This window comes from Bos grunniens, chromosome 29, assembly GCF_055505025.1.
Source record: "Bos grunniens cultivar Pamir isolate PY7600 chromosome 29, Bosgru_T2T1.0, whole genome shotgun sequence".
Taxonomy (NCBI): domain Eukaryota; kingdom Metazoa; phylum Chordata; class Mammalia; order Artiodactyla; family Bovidae; genus Bos; species Bos grunniens.
The window spans coordinates 495,168-522,362 of NC_141193.1; the positions used below are offsets into that span (position 1 = coordinate 495,168).

General features: G+C 55.0%; 3 protein-coding genes across 5 annotated transcripts in view; 1 reads left to right on the plus strand and 2 right to left on the minus strand.

The window, feature by feature from the left end:
* Window positions 1-1,393: 1,393 nt before the first annotated feature.
* SCT (secretin) lies at window positions 1,394-2,695 on the minus strand. Its single transcript, XM_086384236.1, has 4 exons — window positions 2,532-2,695; window positions 2,332-2,433; window positions 1,820-1,912; window positions 1,394-1,615 (listed from the first exon to the last, which is right to left on the minus strand). Exons 1-4 carry the CDS (start codon window positions 2,606-2,608, stop codon window positions 1,501-1,503), a joined length of 387 nt encoding a protein of 128 aa, XP_086240362.1. The 5' UTR covers window positions 2,609-2,695; the 3' UTR covers window positions 1,394-1,500.
* A 10,195-nt stretch (window positions 2,696-12,890) lies between these two features.
* Window positions 12,891-15,793, plus strand: DRD4 (dopamine receptor D4). The gene is made up of 4 exons (XM_086384238.1): window positions 12,891-13,191; window positions 14,680-14,792; window positions 14,896-15,428; window positions 15,510-15,793. The coding sequence occupies exons 1-4, from the start codon at window positions 12,922-12,924 to the stop codon at window positions 15,710-15,712; spliced, it is 1,119 nt and encodes a 372-aa protein (XP_086240364.1). The 5' UTR covers window positions 12,891-12,921; the 3' UTR covers window positions 15,713-15,793.
* Window positions 15,794-18,846: 3,053 nt separating this feature from the next.
* The window catches only part of DEAF1 (DEAF1 transcription factor), a 29,256-nt gene continuing 20,907 nt past the window's right edge, over window positions 18,847-27,195 (minus strand). For 2 of the 3 annotated variants that reach the window (XR_015157769.1, XM_086384230.1), the window contains exons 11-12: window positions 26,702-26,791; window positions 18,847-19,285 (exon numbers count right to left, since the gene is read on the minus strand). Coding sequence is in view for 2 of the 3 variants with exons in the window: in XM_086384230.1 (XP_086240356.1) it covers window positions 19,181-19,285; window positions 26,702-26,791 (195 nt within the window). In the remaining variant the exon portion in view is untranslated. The remainder of the gene's footprint in view (window positions 19,286-26,701; window positions 26,792-27,195) is intronic. The other variant, XM_086384231.1, reaches the window with a different exon arrangement.

Genomic DNA, 27,195 nt, shown 5'->3' on the forward strand with positions numbered 1-27,195 from the left:
CCTCCTGTGGGACATCTCCTGCCTGTCACCTCTTCCTGCTTGGCTGAGCCTCCCTGCCCCGTCCTTGCCCCTTGCTAGGCTTCAAGAGTACATGAACCGAGAACTTCCAGATGTCCAAGCTGGATTTAGAAAAGGCAGAAGAACCAAAGATCAAATTGCCAACATCCATTGGATCATAGAAAAAGCAAGAGAGTTCCAGAAAAACATCTACTTCCGCTTTATTGACTACACCAAAGCCTTTGACTGTGCAGATCACAGCGGACTGTGGAAAAATTCTTAAAGAGATGGGAATACCAGACCACCTTATCCGCCTCCTGCCAAACCTGTATGCGGGTCAAAAGGCAAGTTAGAACCAGATATGGAACAATGGACTGGTTCAAAATTGGGAAAGGAGTACGTCAAGGTTGTATATTGTTACCCTGCTTATTTGGTCCCATCGGTTCATGGCAAATAGATGAGGAAACAATGGAAAGAATGAGAGACTTTATTTTCCTGGGCTTGAAAATCACTCTGGACAATGACTGCAGCCATGAAATTAAAAGACACTTGCTCCTTGGAAGAAAAGCTATGACAAACCTAGACAGCATATTGAAAAACAGAGAGGTCTGTTTTTAAGAAAAAACGTCACTTTACCTACAAAGGTCCATATAGTCAAAGCTATGGTTTTTCACGTACAGATCTGAGAACTGGACAATAAAAAAGGCTGAGTGCTGAAGAATTGGTGCCTTTGAACTGTGGTGTTGAAGACTCTTGAGAGTCCCTTGGACTGCAAGGAGATCAAACCAGTCAATCCTAAAGGAAATCAACCCTGAATATTCATTGAAGGACTGATGCTGAAGTTGAAGCTCCAATCCTTTGGCCACCTGATGCAAAGAACTGACTCACTGGAAAGGACTCTGATGCTGGGAAAGATTGAAGACAGGAGGAGAAGGGGATGACAGAGGATGAGATGGTTGAATGGCATCACTGTCTCAGTGGACATGAGTTTGAGCAAACTCTGGGAGATGGTGAAGGACAGGAAAGCCTGGTGCGCTGCAGTCCATGGGATAGCAAAGAGTCAGACACGACTGAGTGACTGAAGAACAACAACCTTGCCCCCTCACCACTGCCTCCCTGGGAAGGGAGCTGGGGGACATGTGAGCCCCCCACGGTCTCTGAATGTTTGCTGTGTGGATGACAGGGGTGCAGCCAGCTCCCAGGGAGCCCAGGGGATGGGCAGCAGATGAGGAAGTGGGCAGATGAAGCTCTCCGCTGGCTTCCCAGGTTTAAAGGGCAGCTGGGCGTGGCCACGGTCTTAGACTCCGGAGGACAGGACCCTCCTTCCCTGGACAGCCACACCCCACAGGTGCTTTGAGGGTACCAGACGGCAGTGCACAGAGAGAGTTCGCGGGGCTAGGGTCTGAATTCCTCCTTTATTGGTGCCAGATGCAACCCATCCCCCTCCTCCCACCCCCTCCCCTGTCCAGGCCCCCCTCGAGAGGGTCCTTCTTCCTCAGGGCCTCATCGGGTCCCCTCAGCAGTCGGGACGGCCGGCTTGGACACCATGACCCCTGCCTTCAGTGCAAGAGGCAGCTGGGAAGACCAGGCTTGATCCTCGGGGGGCCTCAGGGGCGCCCTGCAGAGACGGCCGGGTTAAGGGTTGGGGTCTTGGCGCGGGAGACCACGCCCACCTGGGGACAGCAGGCCTCTCTGGTCACCAGCGCCGGCAGTTTCCCCTTCCCAGGCTCCTGGACCGGGGTTGTGTCCAATTGTGCCCGAGACCCAGAGTGCCTCAGGGAGGGAGGCGCTGGAGGAGGGATGGGGGAGGGCTGCCGCTCACCAAGCCTGAAGGGCGGGCGCGTCCGACCACAGCAGGCATAGCGGGCCCTCCGCAGACTTGGTCCAGGCTGTGCTGTTCTCTGTGTCCTGCTCGCTGCCCCCCACCCCAAGTCAGGATTAGTCTGGAGTCGGGGGGATCCCCCACCGCGTCGCTTGTCCCCCGCCAGCCCCTCACGGGCGGTCTCCACCAGGCCCCGCCCCTCGCCCGCCTTTCCCTCCAGGCCCCGCCCCTCACAGGCACTTCCCTCCAGGCCCCGCCCCTTGCCCGCCTTCCCCCTCCAGGCCCCGCCCCTCACCGGCGCTCCCCACCAGGCCCCGCCCCTTACGCGCGTTTCCCACCAGGCCCCGCCCCTCGCCCGCCTTTCCCTCCAGGCCCCGCCCCTCGCCCGCCTTTCCCACCAGGCCCCGCCCCTCGCCCGTCTTTCCCCTCCAGGGCCCGCTCTTCACCTACGTTTCTCCTCCAGGCCCCGCCCCTCACCTGCCTCTTTCCTTCCCCCAGGCCCCGCCCCTCACCTGCGTTTCCCCACCAGGCCCTGCAGCAGCCGCTGCAGCCGCGCGCTGTCCCTTAGGCGACTGAGCTCGCTCGTGAACGTCCCGTCCGAGTGTCGCGGGGCCCTGCGGAGAGGACGGGAGGGCGGCCGAGGGTGGTCAGGGCCGGGCGGGGGCAGGATGGGTTGGAGCTGTGGGCGCAGGCCCCGGGGCCGCAGGCTCACCTGGGGGGCGCGGGGCGCGCGGCGCAGCACCCGAGCAGCAGCGGCAGCAGCAGTAGCAGCAGGGCCAGCTTAGCCATGGTGCACGCCTGTCCGGGCTGAGCAGCCGCGAGGCTCAGGCCCCTTTATAGCGGCGTCCGGAGCGGGAGCCGGGCGGGCGGGGGTCGGCGCCGCCCCGGCTCCGCGCCGCCAGAGCCGCGCCCCATCGATCGCGCGGGAAGGTCAGGGCCGCCCCCCCAGCTGTCGCCCCGGCATCCCGCCCGCCCCTAGCGCCGCGGTGGCGCCCCTCGGCAGACCGGCGGGGGTCGGGCGCCCGGAGACCAGGGGACCCCGGTGGGGGCAGCGGGAGGAACCTGCAGGGGAACGGCCTGTGCGAAGCTTAGAGGCGCCAGCGGAGGCCCGATGAGGCTGTCCAGAGGGCCTGGAGGGGACTCAGGCCGCGGCCACCGAAGCCGCGGACCGAGTGACCTTTCCCCAGTCTTCGGACGCGGCACGGCGCGGGGAGCTGCGGGCAGGTTGGGGGTGGGGGCCTGCGGCCGCGCGAGACCAGGGCCTGGGGCACCTGGGCCTTCGTGTGCGTTTCTGCAGGCGGGAGATCTGATACTACCTCGGTCGGCCTTTCTACAACCAGCACTCCTGAAATCCTGACACAGAAACTGCAAATCGAGTCAGTGGAGTTATAAACCAGCAGCTCTTGTGTTAAACTTCATGTGCATTTTAAAAGTAGTTCGCAGACTTGTTTTTTAGAACAGTTTTAGGTTTACAGAAAAATCGAGCTAAAAGTACGAATTCACACACACACGCAAACACACACACACCCAGGCTTGCCAGCACGGGGCATTCATTTAGGACATTTGTTACAAATGATGAACCAATATTGTACATTATTGTTAACTACATCTGGGATTTGCCATTACTAATCATCTTGGTGTTACATATTCTATGGGCTTTGACAAATGTATAATCACACGAATCCGCCTGTGTGGACACTACCTCACAGAGCTTTCCTGCCCTAAAAATCCCTTCATGCCACCTGCCCATTCATCCCTGTGTCCCCAGCACCTCACCTTTTACTGTCTCTGTTCAGTTCAGTTCAGTTCAGTCGCGCAGTCGTGTCCGACTCTTTGCGACCCCATGAATCGCAGCACGCCAAGGCCTCGCTGTCCATCACCAACTCCCAGAGTTCACCCAAACTCTTGTCCATCGAGTCGGTGATGCCATCCAGCCATCTCATCCTCTGTCGTCCCCTTATCCTCCTGCCCCCAATCCCTCCCAGCATCAGAGTCTTTTCCAATGAGTCAGCTCTTCTCATGAGGTGGCCAAAGTGCTGGAGTTTCAGCTTCAGCATCAGTCCTTCCAATGAACACCCAGGACTGATGTCCTTTAGGATGGGCTGGCTGGACCTCCTTGCAGCCCAGGGGCCTCTCAGGAGCCTGTTTACCTTCCCAGGAATGTCGCGTGGTGGAGTCACACAGTGCGTGGCCGTTTCTCATTGGCTTCTTTCACTTACACAAATTGAAGTTTCCTCCGTGTCTTTTCATGGGCTGACAGCTCGTTTCTTTTTGAGTGCTGAACAACATTCCGTTGTCTGATACACCACAGTTTATACACTCACCTACTAAAGGACGTCTTGAGTTGCTTTGGTTGCTGTCAGATTTTGGCAATTATGAGTAAAGCTGCTGTAAGCATCTACATGCAGGTTTTGTGTGGATGTAAGTTTTCAGCTCCTTTGGGTGAACAGCAAGGACCGTGATTGCCGGATTGCATGGTAAGAGTACTTTTGGCTTTGCAGAAAGCCACCAAATGGTCTTCCAGAGTGGCTGCACCAGCTTCGCATTCCCATGGGGCGTGGGGCGTGGTATCTCATTGTTTTCTGTATCTGTATTTTTAAACAGCTGTTGTGGCCTCTTCTTGCACAAATTTGGCAGATTACAACCCCTAAACTTTAGCAGCATTGACCAATTAATCACATTCATGAGAATACTCAAAACCCTGAGTAGTCATTCAGATTTTTTAGCACCTCAAACACTTAAGTGACCAGGCAGATCTTCATAGGAAGGATCTTCCTATCTTAAAAAAAAAAAAAATCAGCATGCAGGCATATTGACTTCTAAACAATTAACATACAGTAAAAGATGAATTATGACTTATGTCTGGATCGAGTGACTGCCACCATAATCAGGATACAGAACAAGCCCATCGCCCCAAAGAACTGCCTCCTGCTGCCCACAGAAAGGGTCCACTCTGTTACACGACTCACCAACTGAGCGGCAGTAGCTTAGTGGGCAGCAGCTTGGGACGCGCCCGCTGTCCTACGCTGCTCTGGTCACAGCGGCTCCAGGTCCCAAGCGGTCACTAGTGCAGAAGGACAGACAGGGTGAGGCGAGGCCTGAGTGGCAGAGCCGGGCGGGGCTGAGGCAAGGAGGGGCAGGCAGGCAGCCCCGCGGGTGCCAGTCGTAGGGGAGTCTGTGGCCAGCTGCCCCATCGAATCTGAACAGCCGGCCCCCGCTGCGCCTGCCGCTGGCACTCTCTCCAGACGGCTCCTGGCCGGTGTCCTCCACACCCACATGTAGCCGGCTCAGCATTTCACGTGGAAAGGCAGCAGACAATGTGGGCTGGCATCTGATGGGAACTGGAGAAGCAAGCAATGGGTGGCTCAGGCCTGGCCTGGTTTGGACCCTACTTTGCGACAGAAGCTACGTGGCAGAGCACCACGTGGACCCCCAGATTCCAGGGAGAGCCCCAGGGTTTCCCAGACGCCACGCCTGGCTGGGCCTTTGTTACAGGCACACAGAAAGCAGTCAGGTTACGTGAACAGCTATCCAAAGCCTTGGATCAGACATCATTCTGTGTGTGGGATCCTAAAAATGGCCAGGTTCAGGGTCCAGGATTCTTTTTTTTTTTGGCTTGGATCTTAGTTCCCTGACCAGGGATCAAACCCAGGCCCTCGACAGTGAGAACAGAGTCCTTTGCACTGGTCCACCAGGGAATTCTCAGGGTCCAAGATTGTGAGGAAGAAAAAGCAGCTTTATTTTTTCACAGTAAAACATAGGAGGGAACATATTCAACGCCTAAGAATATATCTCACTGTGACACAGTTTTATTCTCTGAATACTAAATCACCAAAAATATTCTTTTTTGGGGGATTTTAACTAAGATTTAAATGGGCTTCCCTGGTGACTCAAACAGTACAGAATCTGCCTACAATGTGGGAGATCCAGGTTCGATCCCTGGGTCGAGAAGATCCTCTGGAGAAGGAAATGGCAACTCACTCCAGTATTCTTGCCTGGAGAATTTCATAGACTGAGGAGCCTGGCAGGCTTCAGTCCTTGGGGTCGTGAAGGGTCAGACACGACTGAGCGGCTAACACTGCTACTGCTAAGATTTAAATGGCGAGTTTAATGGCATCTACTCTTAGCTCTGCATTAGGGGTGTTACAGGAGGGCACTGGAGAGAACTCATTCTTTCAGATCTGTGACCTCTTCTTTCACAGAGCTGCAGAAGCAGTGCGCCTTAGGCTACCTTCGGCTGAGCACTTCAGGATATGAACTTGGGGCCCAAACTTGTTGTTCAGTCGCTACGTTGTGTCATAGACTGTAACCTTTCTGTGGCTTTAATGACCGTCCCCTTTTACAGACCAGAAAAATAAAAATCACTTTACTCCTTACACAGAATTAAAGACATACAAAAGTAGACAAACTCCCAGGTACCATTACTCAGCTTCAACAATTTACAACCACTCTTACCTACCCCTATGACTTTCTCTATTTTTTCAATTTAATTTTGGAGCAGATCTCAGAGCTTGTATCAGCTCACCTATGAGGATTTCAGTATGTATCTCAAAAAGGTAACGACTGGATTGTCAGCTACCCGACAGAGGTTGTCAGGGAGTCTGCCTGATCAGCCAAGCTGAGTTATCTGAGTTATCCAACCTGAGCCAGGAAGGGCAGGGGCTGGGAACAGTCCACGGGGTGTCGGGGAGGTTGTCACAGGGTGCAGTTGCTGTAAGAAGGGTCTTTTAAGGCAGGAAACTGATAGGGACTGAGAAAATGTTGTGAATAGTTTAGGACTGGTGAGCACAGGGGGACAACGCCCTTCACATTAATGTGAGGAAACTTGGCATGTTTTCCTATTTCTTGTCTCCTGAGTAATTAACATAAGATACGGGAGATGCCCCCATCTATTACCTTCCAAAGCGTCATTATTTCACACTTCGGGTGCAGATCTGAGACTTGTGCTGCGCGTGGTGTTAAGCAGTGGCGAAGCTTTGCTGCTTTCCACACGCCTCTCCGCTGTCCTTCCGTGTTGCTGCTGCTGTGGGCCAACCGTCTCTATGCACTTAGATCCGTGGCCACACTCTCCGCGCATGCCATCCGCCCAACTGCCACCCCTCCTCCCGTCTTAGCTACAACACCCCCGTTAATTCACCATCATAGTTACAGTACTTTTATAAGTCTTCATATCTGACAGATCACATTCATTCACCTTGCTTTTCTTCAAGAGTGTCTTAGCTATTTTTGACCTTCTGCGATCAGTTCAGTTACGCAGTCAGGTCCGACTCTTTGAGACTGCATGAACTGTTTAGGGCCATACCACCCTGAACGCGCCTGATCTCGGAAGCTAAGCAGGGTCAGGCCTGGTTAGTACTTGGATGGGAGACTGCGTGAACTGCAGCACGCTGGGCCTCCCTGTCCATCAGCAACTCCTGGAGCTTGCTCAAACTCATGTCCATTGAGTCGGTGATGCCATCCAACCATCTCATCCTGTGATCCCCTTCTCCTCCTGCCTTCAATCTCTCCCAGGGTCTTTTCCAATGAGTCAGCTCTTCGAGTCAGGTGGCCAAAGTACTGGAGCTTCAGCTTCAGCCCCAGTCCTTCCAGTGAACATTCAGGACTGGTTTCCTTCAGGTTTGACTTGTTTGGTCTCCTTGCAGTCCAAGGGACTCTCAAGAGTCTTCTCCACATCACAGTTCAAAAGTATCAATTCTTTGGTGCTTTGACCTTCTGAATTTCCATATAAATTCAAAGATCTACTTGTCAAGGTTTACAGAAGACTATTAGGAGATTAATGAAAACTGCATCAAATTGTTGGATCAATTTTAGAATTACAAAACTCTTCCACAAAATATGATCAAAACAAATCCAGCAGCACTTTTTAAAGGATTATACACTAGGACCAAATGGAGATTTATCCCAGGAATGCACGGGTGATTCAACAGACAAAACTCAATCGGTGTAGTACATCACATTAATAGAATGGAGAAATACATTTAATCATCCGAATGGATGCAGAAAAATGCATTTGATTAAATCAACACACTTTCATGATAAAAAGACTTAATAGACCAGGAACAGAAAGCTATTTCCTTCACACGATTAAGGCCTTATATGAAAACACAACTGACATCACACGCAACGAGGAGGGGCTGAAAATTCTCCGTCAGCTCAGGAAAAAGACAGGCGTGTCTTTTTCTAGTCAACATTGCCTGGAAGTTCTAGCCAGAGCAATTAGGCAAGAAACAGAAAGAAAAGGCTTCCGAAATTGGAAAGGAGGACATCCCTGGTGGTCCGGGGACAACCAAGCTCCCATGCAGGGGCCGCAGGCTCAGTTTCTGTCAGGGCAGCTAGATCCCACGAGCCCCGACTGAGAGCTCGGGCGCTGCAACTAGAGATTCCGTGTGCCACAACTAAGGCTGGCACAGCCAAACTGAAAAAAAAATAGAAGTGAAACTGTTTCTACTTGCAGATAGCACGATCTTATACACGGAGAACACCGGGGGAAGAAGCAGAAAGCCCAAAACCTGTTAGAACTAATAAACAAATTCAGCAGTTTCAGGACATAAGATTGACATATAAGAATGAGTACTTCGACACAGTATCAATGAGCAATTCAAAAATGAAATTAAGAAAATAATTCATGGGACGTCCCTGGTGGTCCAGTGGTTAAGAATCTGCCTGTCAATGCAGGCGACATGGGTTCAATCTCCTGGTCCAGGAGGATTCCGCGTGCCTCACGGCAGCTACGCCCGAGTGCTGCAACCACTGAGGCTCATGCACAACCTGGAGCCCGTGCTCTGCGACAGAGGCAGCCGCTGCAGCGAGAAGCCCACACGCCGCGACAAGAGAGCAGCCGCTGCTCGTGGGGACTGGACACCCTCATGCAGCAGCAGAGACCCAGTGCAGCCATAAAGAGAGAAGTAAAAAAAATTAAGTAATTCATTTGCAATAGCATCAAAAAGAATAAAATTCTTACTTATAAATTTTAACCAAGAAGGTAAAAGACTCATACGATGAAAAGCAAAAAACATTGCTGGAAGAGATTAAAGAAGGCATAATACGTCAGTCTAATCACTTCATGGGAAATAGATGGGAAACAGTGGAAACAGTGTCAGATTTTATTTTTGGGGCTCCAAAATCACTGCAGCCATGAAATTAAAAGACGCTTACTCCTTGGAAGGAGGGTTATGGCCAACCTGCTGCTGCTAAGTCACTTCAGTCATGTCCGACTCTGTGCGACCCCATAGCCGGCAGCCCATCAGGCTCCCCCGTCCCTGGGATTCTCCAGGCAAGAACACTGGAGTGGGTTACTATTATTCAAAAGCAGAGACATTACTTTGCCAACAAAGGTCTATCTAGTCAAGGCTATGGTTTTTCCCAGTGGTCATGTATGGATGTGAGAGTTGGACTGTGAAGAAAGCTGAGCTCCAAAGAATTGATGCTTTTGAACTGTGGTATTGGAGAAGACTCTTGAGAGTCCCTTGGACTGCAAGGAGATCAACCAGTCCATTCTAAAGGAGATCAGCCCTGGGTGTTCTTTGGAAGGAATGATGCTAAGGCTGAAGCTCCAGTACTTTGGCCACCTCATGCGAAGAGTTGACTCATTGGAAAAGACTCATGCTGGGTGGGATTGGGGGCAGGAGGAGAAGGGGATGACAGAGGATGAGATGGCTGGATGGCATCACTGAGTCGATGGACGTGAGTCTGAGTGAACTCCGGGAGTTGGTGATGGACAGGGAGGCCTGGCGTGCTGGGATTCATGGGGTCACAAAGAGTCAGACACGACTGAGCGACTGAACTGAATGTTCATGGGTTGGAAGACCTAATATTGTTAAGACGCCTTTGCTCAGCAATGATCTTCAGATTCAATATGCTCCTTACTGAAACCCAAATGACATTTTTTTTTTAATAAATGGAAAATCCAACTCTAAAATTTGTATGGAATTGCAAGGAAATCCAAATAACCAAAGCATTCTTGAAAAAGAAAAACAAAGTTGGCACAGTGGCTGATTCCAAAACTTGCTACAAACTACAGAAATCAACACAGTATGGTCCTGGTGTTAAGGCCAGACATAAAGATCAGTGGGATAGAAACGACAGTTCAGATACAAACCCGTACATCTGCTACCAATTTGTTTTAAATAAAAGAGGCATTTGACTGTGCCAGGCCTCGGCTGTGGCGTATTTGACTGTGCCAGGCCTCGGCTGTGGCGCACAGAATCTGTAGTTGCAGCACTTAAGCTCTTAGTTGGGGCTCGTGGGATCTAGTTCCCTGAACGGGGATCAAACCCAGGCTTCCTGCCTTGGGCGTGTGGAGTCTTATCCACTGTATGACTGGAGAAGTCCCATCAATTGATTTTCAATGAAGATGTCAGGACTATTTAATGGGGAAAGAAGAGTTTCTTCAATGGCATTGGAATAACTGAATATCCACATGCAAACCCATGAAGCTGAACCATTACCTCATACCATATATAAAAATTAACTCAAAATGAGTCAAAATCTAAATTATTTAATCTAAAATTATAAAACTGGAAATTCCCTGGTGGTCCAGTGATTAGGACTCTGTGCTCTCATTGCCAAGGTCCCAGGTCCAGTCTTAATCGGGGAAATAAGATCCCACAAGCCATACACATGACAGAAAAGAGAAGGGAAAAAAAGGTCTTACAAAAAAATAAAATAAAACTCTTAGAAGGAAATACAGGGACAAATCTTCATGGCCTTGGATTTGCAATGGTTTCCAAAAAAGTTGTACAAATGACCAAGAAGCACACGAAAGATGCCCTATGACTTAAGGGAAATGCTATTCAAAGGCACAGTTTCATAGAATTACTGATGAAAGAAATCAAAGACTATCTCAATAAATGAAGAGATGTACTGTATTCATGAGTTGGAAGATAATATTGTTAAGATGTCAATTTCCCCCCAATCAAATTCCCAGCAGGACTTTTTTGCAGATACAGACAACCTGATTCTAAAATTCATATACACAGGGACATCCCTGGTGGTCTACTGGCTAAGACTGCAAACCCCCACGCAGGGGGCCTGGGTTCCACCCTTGGTTAGGGAGCTAGGTCCATATGCCAACTAAGACCATGTACACCCAAGTAAATAAATAGATGCTTAAATAGAATTCACACAGACGGACAAAGGAGCTAGAACAGTCAAGACAGGCATGTGAAGGACAAAATTTAGAGGACCCACACTGCATGATTTCATGACTTACCATAAAGTCACAATAATCAAGACTACTATTGTTGAAAGACATGTGGACAATGAAACTGAGAGTTAAGAAATAGCCCCACAGAGATATGATCAAGTGCTCATGGACAAAAGTTCAAAGGCAATTCCATGGAGAGAAAAGTCTTTTCAACAAGTGGTGCTGGGATAACTAGACATCCACAGGCAAGAAAAATTAATCAATTAATCACATCAGCTCATACCTTACAGATAAAAAAAAAAAAAACTCAAATACACTGTTAGGAGAATGAAGAGACAATATTCCTCTCCAGTCTGGGAGGAAATATTTTCAAATTACACATCTGACATTTCTCCCCATTTTTGTCTGCAAGACGTGTCGTTGTGATTGTTTGTTTGTTGTTTGTTTTTGCTGTGCTGCACTCCAGTACTCTTGCCTAGGAAATCCCACGGACAGATGAGCCTTCGGGCTACAGTCCACGTGGCCACAAAGAGTCGGACAGGACTGTGAGAGCACGACACAGCATGCTGCTGCTACATCATATTCTTTCCCCAATCTGGGCTGCCTTTTCACTCTTTTTAAGCAAAATATATTTTCTTTATATGCAGATTTCCATTTTCTTAGCATCACATTTCTTTATTTTTTTGGCTGTGACAGGTCTGAGTTGGGGCTTGCGGCTCATGGGCTTCGTTGCCTCAAGGCATATGGGATCTAGTTCCCGGACCAGGGATCAAACCTGCCTCCCTGCACTGGAAGCCAGATTCTTAACCACTGGACCATCAAGGGAAGTCCTTGGGCTGCCTTTTCACCCTTAATGGTGGCAGATGTCTGAGGACCAGGAGGGAGACTCAACGCTGAGGCCAGCCCATCCTCTGATAAGCGTTGAGTCTCCCTATTGGTCTTCAGACCTTTATCAGGTCTCCTGTGATTTGGCCCCTTGTGGGGATCATCACAGTATGTCTCCTCAGGTCGCTGTCTTCTCTTTAACTTCCCTGCGTGTAGGGTGTGCAGGTTGACAGGGTTCTCCTGTGGGGCTTCTCTTCTCTGTGAGAACGATGAGACTCAGGTAAGATTAAGCTCCCAGTGGCCTTCTCGTGGCCTTGGCTCCTTTTACAGCCTCTCTAGGCTTTGTGGGGTGAGCTCATTTTTCAGGCTCAGAGGGGCACACAGCTTGCTCAGGGTGATGGAGCCAGGATCAGGGTTGCCCACCCAACTGCTGGAGGAGGATAAGGGTCAGGCAGTGGCTGTGGGTTGGAGAGTGACTGAGTGTGGTCCAGGCTGGTAGGGACCCAGGTTGGGGTCTGCAATCATTGCAGGGGGAGATGAAGGGGGCAGAGAGGCCGGGTCGGGTGGGGGTGTAGAGAGGAGTGCGCCTGGAGGGACGGAGGGGGAGCCTGGGCTGGGGCGTGCAGGCGTCTGTTGGAAGCAGCCTGGAAAGGATGCCCCCCACGCGGCTCCATCTCTGCCTCGGGGGTCTGCAGAAGCATCTCTGGAGGGGGACGCCCAGCCTGGGCCCATGCAGGGTCGCGGGGGTCTCTGAGGCTGGACCTGGTGGCGCTGGCGTGAGTGCCCGCAAGTCTCGAGGGATTGTTGAGTCGCCCTTTCATCCTGTGGGTTTCTCTGGGCGCTGACCCTCGCGTCGTCCCGCAACCCTGCGTGGCAGAGAGCGATGCTGGACCCGCCCAGGCCAATCACATCCCTTCACTGGGCCGGCGCGTTTGTCCATCTGCCCGGCCCTAGGGTCGAAGTCCAAGATAGGCCCAAACCGGGTGCAGCTTGGAGCGCCCTGGGGTCCGCGGAGCCGGGCGGTCGGGGCGGGACTAAGGCCCGGCTGGGCGGGCCTAGGGGCGGGGCTCCGGCGCGCGGCCGGGACTGTCCGTGGTGCTGAGCGCCCGGCGGGGCGCGCGGGCCGGGCGCCATGGGGAACCGCAGCGCCGCAGACGCGGACGGGCTGCTGGAGGAGCGCGCGCCCGGCACGGGCGTCGGCGCCGGGGGCCCCGGGGCGGCGGCGGCGCTGGTGGGGGGCGTGCTGCTCATCGGCGCGGTGCTTGCGGGGAACTCGCTCGTGTGCATGAGCGTGGCGGCCGAACGGTCCCTGCAGACGCCCACCAACTACTTCATCGTGAGTCTGGCGGCCGCCGACCTGCTCCTCGCCCTGCTAGTGCTGCCTCTCTTCGTCTACTCCGAGGTGAGCCCGCGTCGCCCCCGCACACGCACCCTCGCCCGCTCCGGGTCCCCTGTCCCGGCCACACGGAGGACCGAGCCTGACCCCGCTGCTTGGCTTCTCAGGATCCTGGAGCTGGGCGCTGTGCAGCTCCCAGGACGACCGGAGCCGGGTTCCCTCTGAACCTCGCTCCCCCACCCCCCATCATCCCGCGGTCGGTCTGTCCGCTTCGCGATCCGTCCGCCCTCCCGCTCTGTCCCTCTCTCCGCTTCGCTTTCTCTGTCTGTTACCCAAGAGATGCTTCTGTTCTTCAAACACAGACCCCAGTAACAGGCGGCTTTTGCAGTCCAGACCCCCACCCAGCCCCCTCCGCTGGGTTCCCGTCCCCCCAGGGGGAGCCAGCTGGATGGAGTGGCAGAGTCAGGCTTACCCCACACCGGCTCCCCTGGGGCAGAGACACAGAGGTCACCCCACGAGGCCACAGCCACACAGAGCCACGCATGCACACACGAGCACGACCCGGGCAGGGCACCCTCACTCCTGCGCTGATGTGGCTCACAGCAGGAGGGACCCTCAGCTTCTGGGAGGTGCAGGGCAGGGAGCCTGGCTGGAGGAAGGGGATGCCCACCCGGGCTGGGGAAGGGCCTTTGCCAGAACCTGGGTCCGGGAACCACCACACCCAGGTCAGGTCTGGCCCTCGGGTGGGTCCCCCTTGGTGCCAGCCATGTCCACTCTGCAGTTTGGGCAGAGAAAAGCTGCTTAGGCGGAGTTGGGGACGCGGTGTCCCGGGCTGTGGGGGGAGGGGAGGCATGGTTTTCTAAGGTGGAGGGTGAGTCCAGGCAGGGCTGGGCAGAGAGGCCAGCAGGACAGGGACGGGCATGACCTACTGCCCCCCCCACCCGAGCTGTAGACAGACGTCACAGTGACGGCTCTTAAGCTCCTAATCGTCCCAAATCAGCAGGAGGAGATTTAGAAGGGGCGGCTGTCTGCTCCTTTGCCCTTGGTGGGGGCGCTGAGCAGAGGGCCGAGGCTGCTACTTCGTAACAATGATGTGCATGCTACCGTTGCCCTCACTTCAGGAGTGCGGGGACGAGAGTGGGATGACCTGTCCAGAGTCCCAGAGACAGAGTTTCAGCAGACAGGCCAACTGCGCGATCTGCTGGAGACCGGGGTGGATGCTGGGCTCACGCTCTAGGGCAGCAAGGTCCCCACCTGCAGGGAGGGGCCCCGCGGACCCTGAGCATCAGGGATCACAGCCAGCCGTTGCCTACGCCCCCAAACCACCCCTCCAATCCGAAGGCGTTTCCCAGTTGTAACAGGAAGGATGGGAGGTCTCTCGGCGCCCGGCCTGAGGGGAGGGGAGGACCGCCCTGCTTCCCGCGGAGCGGCTCCTCTGTTATTCAGCCCCCTCGCTGCCAGCAACGGCGGGGGTCAGGAAGACATCTCGGGGGCGGGGCCGAGGAAGGTCAGCTTCCCGCGACTACTGTTGCTGCGGCTCCTCTCCGTGCTCAGGTGCAGGGCGGCGTGTGGCTGCTGAGCCCGGGCCTCTGCGACGCGCTCATGGCCATGGACGTCATGCTGTGCACGGCCTCCATATTCAACCTGTGCGCCATCAGCGTGGACAGGTAAGCCGCCCCGCCGCCCTCACCGCGCTCCCCGCGGGTTCGTGGCCGTGGGCGCGCCCCGTCGGGCCGCCCCGCCCCGCCGCCCTCACCGCTCTCCCCTCAGGTTCGTGGCCGTGGCCGTGCCCCTGCGCTACAACCGCCAGAGCAGCGGCGGCCGGCAGCTGCTGCTCATCGGCGCCACGTGGCTGCTGTCGGCGGCGGTGGCGGCGCCCGTGCTGTGCGGCCTCAACGACGCGCGCGGCCGCGACCCCTCCGTGTGCCGCCTGGAGGACCGCGACTACGTGGTCTACTCGTCCGTATGTTCCTTCTTCCTGCCCTGCCCGCTCATGCTGATGCTCTACTGGGCCACGTTCCGCGGCCTGCGGCGCTGGGAGGCAGCCCGCCGCGCCAAGCTGCACGGCCGTGCGCCCCGCCGGCCCAGCGGCCCCGGCCCGCCCGCGCCGGACGCCAGCCAGGCCACCGACGCCGCCCCCGCCCCGGATTCCGGCCCGACCCCCGACGCCGACCCCGCCCCGGACGCCGTCGCGCCCCCGGAAGCCAATGCGGCCGAACCCCCGCGTCAGGCCCGCAGGAGGAGACGTGCCAAGATCACAGGCCGGGAGCGCAAAGCTATGAGGGTCCTGCCGGTGGTGGTCGGTGGGTACCGGCCCCGGGGGCGCGGCGGAGGGGGGCGGTGCCCAGGGTGGGGGCGTGGCGGTGACTCCGCCCCGCCCCCAGGGGCCTTCCTGCTCTGCTGGACGCCCTTCTTCGTGGTGCACATCACGCGGGCGCTGTGCCCCGCGTGCGCCGTGTCCCCGCGGCTGGTCAGCGCGGTCACCTGGCTGGGATACGTCAACAGCGCCCTCAACCCCGTCATCTACACCATCTTCAACGCCGAGTTCCGCACCGTCTTTCGCAAGGCTCTGCGCCTCTGCTGCTGACAGAGCGCCGGCGCCGCCTCCCCTGGCGGGGACCCGCCTCGCCTGGGGCTTTGTAGGAGTAATTAAACAGATCCCGGGTCACCTGCTGGGAAGGCTTTCGGGGGGCGAGGAGGAGGCATCCCCACTGGCCCCATCTGGTCAGTTAACCCTTTCCTTCCTTCGAGGAAGGTCCTGGCTGAGCCCTGGGCTGAGCAGTGGGGCGTCAGGGAGGTGCATGCCCGGGAACAGGGGCGCCCGTGACCTCGGAAGGCTGCCTGGGCTCACACCCTCCCCCACACACTCCACCCGACTCTGCTCCCCAGCCAGTGGCACCAGCCCTGCCCCCACTTTGGCAGCCCCCTCAAGGTCAGAACGCAGCTCCCTGCCTGCCACCCGATGCCCGAAGCCCAGGAGAGGGGCCGAGGGGCTGGGTGGGCTCAGGGAGGGCCAAGCACACACCCGCAAGGCGCTCATCCATCCTCTGCCACGTGGCCAGGACCAGGGCCAGAGCAGCTAGCTACTCGCCCGCCCCCCGCCACAGCGTGACCCCCGTAACCTGAGGCAGCCCCTCCTGGACTTCACCTGGGCCCTCTCAGTCCCCCGTCGTGGGCACCACGCTGCTCCCTAGTGCTGTGGCTGAGCGCTCTGGTCAGGGACACTGACCACCGAGCTGGCCACAACTGGGTGCCAAGGCCTTCTCTGGAAGGAGCTCCTGTGGGCTGTGAGGTGACAGCATCAGGCCCAACCTCAGGATGTTAAACTATTCCATGAAAAGAGGGGCCGCCCGTCCCGTCTGTGGGTGAGCACCCTTTCCTTCTCAAGGGCTCAGCTGCCACCTCCTCCAAGAAGCCTCCCCTGACCACCTGCAGGACCAGCCTGTCCATATCACCCTGGGAGAGACTTGCCCTCAGGGAGCCGAGCACTGAGGAACGGGGGGCCCATGCAGAATGCTGTGTGCCTGTACCACAGGGGCTGACACAGAGGGAGAGGGGCCCTGGGCGGGACCCTGACCCTGGGGCTGCTCCAGCCTCCAGCAGCTCCGCCCCTTTGAAACAAGACGAAGGCCACAGCACGTACCCTGGGTCTCTTCCAGGGGGAGCCCCAGTGCCCAGGGAGGGTCCCCTAAACCCAGGAGGAGCCCCAGTGCCCAGGGAGGGTCCCCCAAACCCAGGGGGAGCCCCAGTGCCCAGGGAGGGCCCCAGATGGTACAACCGAGACTGGGCAGGATGCCTGCTCCAGAGCTAGGCTGATGATCCCTCTGAGAATCTCAGACTGGAAGTGAAGACCAGGGAGGGACCCACTGGGCTGACAGCAGGGTTAGGGTCAGAGTCCGGGTCAGGACTGGAGCAGGGGCCCTGACTGTGGCCACTGGCCCTGCCGCCTGGCTGCACACCCGCAGGCCCACAGGCCACACCTGTGCCCTGAAGCTCAGCTCTGCCACGTACCTGCTGGGCCTTCTGTGGTCACTTCCGATGGTTAGAGCTAGTTTCTGCTGTTGCCAAGAGGATCTCCGCTGGCAGCAGCCACACCCAGTGTGGACACCAGCTGCTCTGCCCACCCCCCAGTGTCTGCGTGGAGAGAGGCCACGTGCCCATCTCTGCACCCTTCTCATCTGTACTGGGAACAGGGTGACCACGTCCCTGATAGGCCAGGCTAGTAAGTGCACCTCATGGGGGCGGGGACGTGGATGCGCTGGAGCCTGCTGCTGTCCCTGGGCCATCCCCGCTGTGCACAGACTCCAAGAGGGGGACAAGCTGGAAATGGAGGGCAAGCTGGGCAGGGGAGGGGCACGGTGGGCTTGGGTGCAGATGCCGGAGTCTGGCTGACCCGGGGCTCCAGCAGGCGCCTCGAGGGTCCCAGCACTGGGCAGGCCCCCTGATGCCACGCGTCTCCACACCTCAGCAGAGGACCAGCATCCTGATGGCTGCTGCGCTGCGCTGACAGATGCTGAGGCTGCCCTGTCCCTGGGGGTGCGTCTGGCAGGAGGCGCGGTCAGAAGGCGATGCCGTCAGAAGTGCTGACATGGAAGTGAGGGTGCAACCCACGCTTGGTGTCGTGGAGTTTCTGGAAATCTCCTGACGTCCAGCACGACACAGAGACAGCTTCACGGGCTCAGAAACCATACATTTTGGAAAGTGCCCCCAAAACACGTAGTCCCAAGGCTTCCGTCCTGAGGAGAAGCTGCCCCTATCCCAGGAAACCCTTGCCCAGGATGGCCTCCCTGCAAGGCCTGGTCCAGAGACCGCTGCACTGCTTGAAGGGGTCCCCTGGCCAGAGCTGGACACCAGGGAAGGACCTGGCACCCTTTGCCTGTGGGCTTCATGCCCACCTCAGTCGCCATTTTAGCCTTTTCATGTTTGGGGAGACTCCTTTCAGGGGTGCAGCCATCACCAGCCCCTCCTGCCGAGGCTGACATGCCTCCTCAGCTCTCTTAGCTCTCCAAACCCCAGGAGGCGGGGCTGGCCTTCCCTGAGACAGTGGAGAGGAGTGAAGACCAGCTAAATAAAACCCGAATAAACCCACTTAGCCTGTGGAGGCCAGGCAGAGCGCCGGCAGAGGCTTCTGGGGGCAGGGCCCTCCATCACCTGCAGCCAGGCTGGGCGTGGGGACGGGCCCTGGGGCTCCTGGGCTCACAGCCCCCTCCCTCAGGCCTCCAGCCACCCCCGGGCTCACCCGGAGCCAGTGGCGTCCCCGAAGGCCATGTGCTATGGACTGAGAACCTTCTGGAAACAGGAGCTGGGAGATGAACGTGGAAGAATCGACCAGGGGGGCAAGCATCGGGGTCAGAGTCTGTGACTGGGGCAGAGCCCCTACCTCCTCAGTGCAGAGAAGAGGGGGCGCTGCAGACCCAGGGCTCCCCCAGAACAGGCACTGGGCACAGGCGGGCTTGGGAAGTCACGGGGATCAGGCCCCAGGCTGCTGCCATGCTGGGTGGGACTGCTGGGCTTAGGCAGTAGCCGTGCCGGGCAGGTGCCCAGTGGCCCGGTGCACCCTTGCAGAGGAGGGTGGCAGGCCAGGGCGCCTCGTCTCCCCCGAGCCTGGACAGTGGGGCTTGGCCTTCCTGGCTGGTGGCTCTGGGACCCCCGCCGGGCAGGGCCCCTTCTGTTCAAGGCTTCTGAGCTGCACCAAGAACAGCCCCCTGGGGAGGTCAGGACTGGAGTCACCTGTCCGGGTGGGACAGGGGTATTGACTTTATTGACAAGACACATATATGTACACGCGTGTTACAGAACACGACACACCCGTAGGGAAGACTGGACGCTCATGATCCAAGGGATTAAAAAAAGCACCACGAGCATCGGGCCCAGGCCGTGTCCACCAGCAGCCACGGAGGGGCCAGCGCCCGCCCCCAGAGTTCGGCAGTGGGAGTGCGCTGCTGAGGGCGCGGTCGCCCAACGTCCACTCGTAACTTGGCCAGCAAGTTCCTCCTTGTCCTCAGAGTCCCCTGTCCTCCAGGGTCCTTCCTGGCCGCAGAGGCCCCACGGGCCCTCACACGGTGACCTTCTCGATCACGCCCTCGCCGACGTGGACGTCGTCCCCCTGGACAGTGACGGCTGCAGACTGACCACACACGTGCTGGTGGTCCTTCCAGTCCTGCAAGGGAGGACAGACCGAGTCACGGCTCCGGGAGCGGTCGCCCCCCCGAGGCCGCGGTCCTGCACGTGCTAAGCAGCCAGCCTTCCTGGGCAGGGGCGCCCAGCCTCGACCACCCCGTTTAAGGAACGCACTCAGAGGCAGACAGCCTGGATGGCCCTGGAAACACGTCCACACTCTCATCTGGCGGCTTCCTCCCTGGGATCAAGCAAACACAATCACACCTGCAGAGAAATACTTGTATCTGACGTCGCTGCCCACCGTGTTACTGATAAGCGCCCAAGTGAGAACACTAAGCGTATCCACAGAGGGGCTGGGTGACCGGGCCCCCCAGGAGGTCGGGGAAGACGGCCCACACCTGCCGTCAGGGTAGGAGATGCTGCTGCCGCTCACAGGCTCTGAGGGCCTGACGGGGTGTGGTTAGTGGAGACGTGGACCCCGAACACACGAGAGGCTAGGGTTCAGTGAAACACAAGACGTGAACGAGCGTCACACACGCGTGGAGGAGCAGAGGCCAGGGTGACCCCGGGAGCAGGCTCTGCCTGCCTGTCTCCGTGCTGTCCTCTGCTTCCGTATTGGCTACAATAAGTGTGCCTTATTTTTACAATAAAAAGGTGAAATTTCAAATCATTACAGGCATACCTGGGAGAGAGCGCAGGTTCACCTCCAGAATAAAGCAAATGTCACAACTGAGCCAGTCACCTGGGCTCAGCTGTCCCAGGCTTGCTCGGGCTACGCTGCACTGCGGTCTGTTCAATGTCCATGGACCTAATGCAAAGGACACTCTACTCCTAAAAACGCTGACCGTGCCCTGTCAGTGCATGGAGGCCACAGACCCTCCATTTGTAAACACAGTTACCTGAGAAGTGCAGAAAAACAATGTCTGGCTGCGTATCAAAAGAACAGACGAAAGTTTGTGGAGTATAGTTGATTTACAATGTTAATTTCTGCCGTACAGCAGTGATTGTTAAACACGTAAGTTTTTGGCGTATTCTTCTCCATCATGGTCTACCACAGGACGCTGAACACAGCCCCTGCTGCGGACAGCGGGGCCTTGTGTCTTCACCCATCCTCACTTTGCTAACTGCAAACTCCCAGTCACCCCCCTTGCCCCACCCTCCTCGGCGACCACAAGTGTGTCCTGGTGTCTGTGAGCCTGTTCCTGTGTTGTAAATAAGTATCTGTATACTTTTTTAGTATCATTTTTAGTATCATCTGGATCATTGTTTAGATTCCACACGAGTGATACGATATTCGTCTTTTCTGACGAACGCCACTTAGTGTGACAAGCTCTAGGTTCGTGCATCTTGCTGCGAGTGGCCTCATCCCCTTTTTATGACTGAGTGACATCCCACTGTGTACACGACCACAACTTCATCCGTTTCTGTGCTGATGGACACTTAGGCTGCTTCCATGTCTTGGCTACTGTAGATACTGGTGCTGTGAACACTGGGGTACACTTATCTTTTCAAATTAGAATTTTGTCTGGATATATGTCCAGGATTGCTGGGTCATACAGTAACTCTGTTTTATTAAATTAAGGAAACCTCACACTGTTTTCCACTGCGGCTAGACCAACTGACATCCCACCAGCGGTGCATGAGGGCTCCATTTCCTCCACATCTTCTTCAGCATTTGCTGTTTTTCAGACTCGAATAAACTTTTAATTTGAAAATTACCTGACTATGTAAATCCATATAGTACGTAAAACTCAACGTGTGCTGGGCTCACGTCCACAATGTTTCAGTTCCGTTCAGTCGCTCGGTCGTGTCCGACTCTTCGCGACCCCATGAATCGCAGCACGCCAGGCCTCCCTGTCCATCGCCAACTCCCGGAGTTCACTCAGACTCACGTCCATCGACTCAGTGATGCCATCCAGCCATCTCATCCTCTGTCATCCCCTTCTCCTCCTGCCCTCAATCCCTCCCAGCATCAGAGTCTTTTCCAATGAGTCAACTCTTCGCATGAGGTGGCCAAAGTACTGGAGTTTCAGCTTTAGCATCATTCCTTCCAAAGAAATCGCAGGGCTGATATTCAGAATAGACTGGCTGGATCTCCTTGCAGTCCAAGGGACTCTCAAGAGTCTTCTCCAACACCACAGTTCAAAAGCATCAATTCTTCGGCGCTCAGCTTTCTTCACAGTCCAACTCTCACATCCATACATGACCACTGGGAAAAACCATAGCCTTGACTAGACGATCTTTGTTGGCAAAGTAATGTCTCTGCTTTTGAATATGCTATCTAGGTTGGTCATAACTTTCCTTCCAAGGAGTAAGCGTCTTTTAATTTCATGGCTGCAGTCACCATCTGCAGTGATTTTGGAGCCCATAAAAATAAAGTCTGACACTGTTTCCACTGTTTCCCCATCTATTTCCCATGAAGTGATGGGACCGGACGCCATGATCTTCATTTTCTGAATGTTGAGTTTTAAGCCAACTTTTTCACTCTCCTCTTTCACCTTCATCAACAGGCTTTTGAGTTCCTCTTCACTTTCTACCATAAGGGTGGTTTCGTCTGCATCTCTGAGGTTATTGATATTTCTCCCGCCAATCTTGATTCCAGCTTGTGCTTCTTCCAGCCCAGCGTTTCTCATGATGTACTCTGCATATAAGTTAAATAAGCAGGGTGACAATATGCAGCCTTGACGTACTCCCTTTCCTATTTGGAACCAGTCTGTTGTTCCATGTCCACTTCTAACTGTTGCTTCCTGACCTGCATACAAATTTCTCAAGAGGCAGATCAGGTGGTCTGGTATTCCCATCTCTTTCAGAATTTTCCACAGTTTATTGTGATCCACACAGTCAAAGGCTTTGGCATAGTCAGTAAAGCAGAAATAGATATTTTTCTGGAACTCTCTTGCTTTTTCCATGATCCAGTGGATGTTGGCCTCTCTGGTTCCTCTGCCTTTTCTAAAACCAGCTTGAACATCTGGAAGTTCACGGTTCACGTATTGCTGAAGCCTGGCTTGGAGAATTTTGAGCATTACTTTACTAGCATGTGAGATGAGTGCAATTGTGTGGTAGTTTGAGCATTCTTTGGCATTGCCTTTCTTTGGGACTGGAATGAAAACTGACCTTTTCCAGTCCTGTGGCCACTGCTGAGTTTTCCAAATTTGCTGGCATATTGAGTGCAGCACTTTGACAGCATCATCTTTCAGGATTTGAAAGAGCTCAACTGGAGTTCCATCACCTCCACTAGCTTTGTTCGTAGTGATGCTTTCTTGACTTCACATTCCAGGATATCTAGCTCTAGGTGAGTGATCACACCATCGTGATTACCTGGGTCGTGAAGATCTTTTTTGTACAGTTCTTCTGTGTATTCTTGCCACCTCTTCTTAATATCTTCTGCTTCTGTTAGGTCCATACCATTTCTGTCCTTTATCGAGCCCATCTTTGCATGAAAGGTTCCCTTGGTATCTCTAATTTTCTTGAAGAGATCTCTAGTCTTTCCCATTCTGTTGTTTTCCTCTATTTCTTTGCATTGATCGCTGAGGAAGGCTTTCTTATCTCTTGCTGCTATCCTTTGAACTCTGCATTCAGATGTTTGTATCTTTCCTTTTCTCCTTTGCTTTTTGTTTCTCTTCTTTTCACAGCTATTTATAAGTCCTCCCCAGACAGCCATTTTGCTTTTTTGCATTTCTTTTCCATGGGGATGGTCTTGATCCCTGTCTCCTGTACAATGTCATGAACCTCAGTCCATAGTTCATCAGGCACTCTATCTATCAGATCTAGGCCCTTAAATCTATTTCGAACTTCCACTGTATAATCATAAGGGATTTGATTTAGGTCATACCCGAATGGTCTAGTGGTTTTCCCTACTTTCTTCAATTTAAGTGTGAATTTGGCAATAAGGAGCTCATGATCTGAGCCACAGTCAGCTCCCAGTCTTGTTTTCACTGACTGTATAGAGTTTCTCCATCTTTGGCTGCAAAGAATATAATCAATCTGATTTCGGTGTTGACCATCTGGTGATGTCCATGTATAGAGTCTTCTCTTGTGTTGTTGGAAGTGGGTGTTTGCTATGACCAGTGCATTTTCTTGGCAAAACTCTGTTAGTCTTTGCCCTGCTTCATTCCGTATTCCAAGGCCAAATTTGCCGGTTACTCCAGGTGTTTCTTGACTTCCTACTTTTGCATTCCAGTCCCCTATAATGAAAAGGACATCTTTTTTGGGTGTTCGTTCTAAAAGGTCTTGTAGGTCTTCACAGAACCATTCAACTTCAGCTTCTTCAGCATTACTGGTTGGGGCATAGACTTGGATTACTGTGATATTGAATGGTTTGCCTTGGAAACGAACAGAGATCATTCTGGCGTTTTTGAGATTGCATCCAAGTACTGCATTTCGGACTCTTTTGTTGACCATGATGGCTACTCCATTTCTTCTGAGGGATTCCTGCCCACAGTAGTAGATATAATGGTCATCTGAGTCAAATTCACCCCTTCCAGTCCATTTCAGTTCGCTGATTCCTAGAATGTCGACATTCACTCTTGCCATCTCTTGTTTGACCACTTCCGATTTGCCTTGATTCCTGGACCTGACATTCCAGGTTCCTATGCAATATTGCTCTTTACAGCATCGGACCTTGCTTCTATCACCAGTCACATCCACAGCTGGGTATTGTTTTTGCTTTGGCTCCATCCCTTCATTCTTTCTGGAGTTATTTCTCCACTGATCTCCAGTAGCATATTGGGCACCTACTGACCTGGGGAGTTCCTCTTTTAGTATCCTATCTTTTTGCCTTTTCATACTGTTCATGGGGTTCTCAAGGCAAGAATACTGAAGTGGTTTGCCATTCCCTTCTCCAGTGGACCACATTCTGTCAGACCTCTCCACCATGACCCGCCCGTCTTGGGTGGCCCCACGGGCATGGCCCCACAATGTTTCACATCATACGTAAAAATTAACTCAAGATGGATCATAGATCTAAAAACAGGGAGTTCCTGATGGTGCAGAGGTTAGGATCTGGCCAGGGTTCAACGCTCGGTGGAGGGACTTGGATGCAGCAAGCTGTGTGTGTAGTGCAGTCCCCAAAATAATAGTGAGTTAAAGAAAATAAAAATTCAAGACTTAAAATTATAAATGTTTTAGGAAAAAATAGATTTCCCTGACCTTGAGTCAGGCAAACTTTCTGAGATACTACACCAACAGCGTGATCTCCATTAAAAACATTTTTAATAAAGTGGGCCTCTTGGGACTTCCCTGGCCATTCAGTGGTTAGGACTCCACACCTCCACTGCAGGGTACAATGGTTCAATCCCTGGTTGGGGAACTAAGATCCCATAAGCTGCACGGCGCGGCCAAAAATAAAGAATAAAGAATTTTTAAAAGCTGGGCTTCAAATTTGCATTCAGACTGCACATAGACGTTGCCACACTTGATAAGGAGAGGAATAATCCCATTTAAAAATGAGCAAAACATCTGAATAGACATTTCTGGCCAAAGGATATTCAACTACCCAGTAAGCACACAAAAAGTTGCTCGACATCATCAGTCATCAGGGAGGTGCCAACTAAACCCACTGGCCGCCACCCCCAGTGGCAGGGCTACAAGCAGAGGGCACGAGTGAGCGCTGCGGGTGGGGCGGACTCACTGCTGGCCAAGCTGAGTTTCCTACCAGAGTCACACACAAGTCTGCCTAAAACGTACATGTGAATGCAGCCGAGACAAGCACCTGCCCTCCGGCGAGTCCCTCCTGAGTGTCCACCGACACTCACCCAGTGGGGGCTGCCCAGACATCCGTCGGGTGACGGCTGGAGAACAGGCGAGGTCCAGCCACACCGGGCAGACTACCCAGGCCCACAGGGTGGACCTGAAAGCTGCTCGGGGGAGCCGGATGCAGGCAATCACACGCAGCATGAGTCTGCTGTGGCCAGTGTGCAGAGCGGGTGAGCGACGGAGGGAGAGGCTCCTGGTCGCCAGTGCCCGGAAGTGTTGGCCTGAGGGGGCTTTTGGGGGTGATGGGAGGTCCTAAAGCTGAGCTGTGATGTTTTCACAATGGCAGACTTACTGTGGATCGCTGAACTGTGCGCTTAAGCTTGGTGGAGTTTACGGTCTGTGCGTCCTGCCTCCCTCAGTGAAGGCATGAAACACACACGCCCACCCCCCAAAGGGACTGGAAAAGAAATGGAGCCTGCACGTAAGAGCGGCACAGCGCATGGCCGCTCCCACTCACAGGAAGGGAGGCGGCACCGAGCGCCCCGGGTCTCAGGGCGCAGAGCGCGGGCCGGAAGCCTCACTGCCAGCACCAGCATTTACCACAAGGAGCTGCGGGTCCTCCCAAGTGTTCATTCTGGATTGCACGTGAGAATCAGCGTTTCTGAAATTCACTGTACTTCAAAGCCCATGCCTTTATCAGGGCAGCGTGTTGCAAGCGGACGAATCTAACACAGTCAGCGGAGAACTGGAGTCTTCGTCTACAAGGTTATACCCAAGACCTAAGTGCCCAGCTCAGTAAGAGTGCAGCTGCTGTAGTCAAGGTGGCATCTAGCTAAAATGACTGCATCAAGAAATAAACCCACGAATCTTCCTGGGATGGTTCAAAGTCAGGGACACCAGCCGTCAGCTGCCCTCTGGGATCACAAGCTGGCTCCTCCTGGCAGCCCAAGCTCCCCGCAGTGCCCCAGGCACAGCGGGCAAGCAGGCGCCCTGTCCTCAGTGCCCAGCCCACTGGTGAGACCAGGGAGAAGCAAACCCGTGGGTCTCTTCCCCAAGCGTCCAGCCCGACACATAGGCAGGGCCCAGGAGCAAGCTGGGAGCCATGGACATGCCCTCCACGCTGTGCCGACCTCCTCAGCGCCCCACGCAGCCCTAAGACGCAGAGGAGGAAGGTCCCACACACCCTGGTCGTGGGGGTCATCCCTGCCCACCTCTCGCTGGAGGGCATCTAAGGACGGGAGTCGTGGGCATCCCGGCAACGCAAAGGCCGACACGAGTCACTGTGTGTCCACCCATCACGTTGCTGTTCCTCATTGTGGCAAATTTCCAGGAGAGGCGAACCCCACAGGCCCCCACCCCACGGCTAGGCCTTGCACTCTGAGTAAGGGCCAGAAAGCCAGCAAGTGCTACTCTCTCCAGTCTCCTTAGGGTCAAAGGCCAAGGGATGGAAGCAGAAGCACAGCGTGCAACCGTGCACACAGCCAGGACCTGTGACCAGGCGGCCAGGCTGGGGATGCTGACCAGGATGAGGTCCGGGCAGCGGGTGAGCAGCGGCTTCCACGGCCACAGCCCACGGCACAGGAGGCTGCCTGGGGGCCCTGCGGGGGCCTGGAGACACCGCAGGGGGCGGGGCGGGGCCTACCTGGCGCCGGCAGGCGGGGCGGGGGCGGGGCGGGGGCGGGGCCTAGCTTGTGCCGAAAGCGGGGCGGGGGCGGGGCCTGGTTTTGCAGGGGGCGGGGGCGGGGGCGGGGGCGGGGCCTACCTTGCGCTGGCAGAAGGTGGAGCAGTAGTTGACCTTGTGGCAGCCGGTGCACTCGCTCAGGGCCTCGCGGCCACAGTTCACACAGGACTGCTGCAAGAGGACAGGGTGTCAGTGGTGGGCACGCTGCCCAGAGACACAGAAGAGGAGTTGGTGACCGGGACCAGACCGACCCACATCTCCCGCCGTTGCCTTACAGACTCTGAGCAGGAGGCAGGGGGCTGGATCACATACAGGCCAACCTTGCTCCAAACTGCAGGGATTTCACTTCCACCCAGTGTGCAGAAAGCGAAGCTGGGAGGACCAGAATTCTCAGGCATCAGGGCCAGCCCCTGAGTGGCCAGGCCCCGGAGGCCCTCAGCTGGACCCCCACTAACAGCCTGGGTGCTCCTTGTCCTGCACCCCAGGTGCCCCAGCCCACCAGCTGGGCTCCGTGAGCTGGGCCTTCTGTGTGCTTTTCCCACAAAGCGTGCTACTGTTCCTTCTAGAGCGGGGAG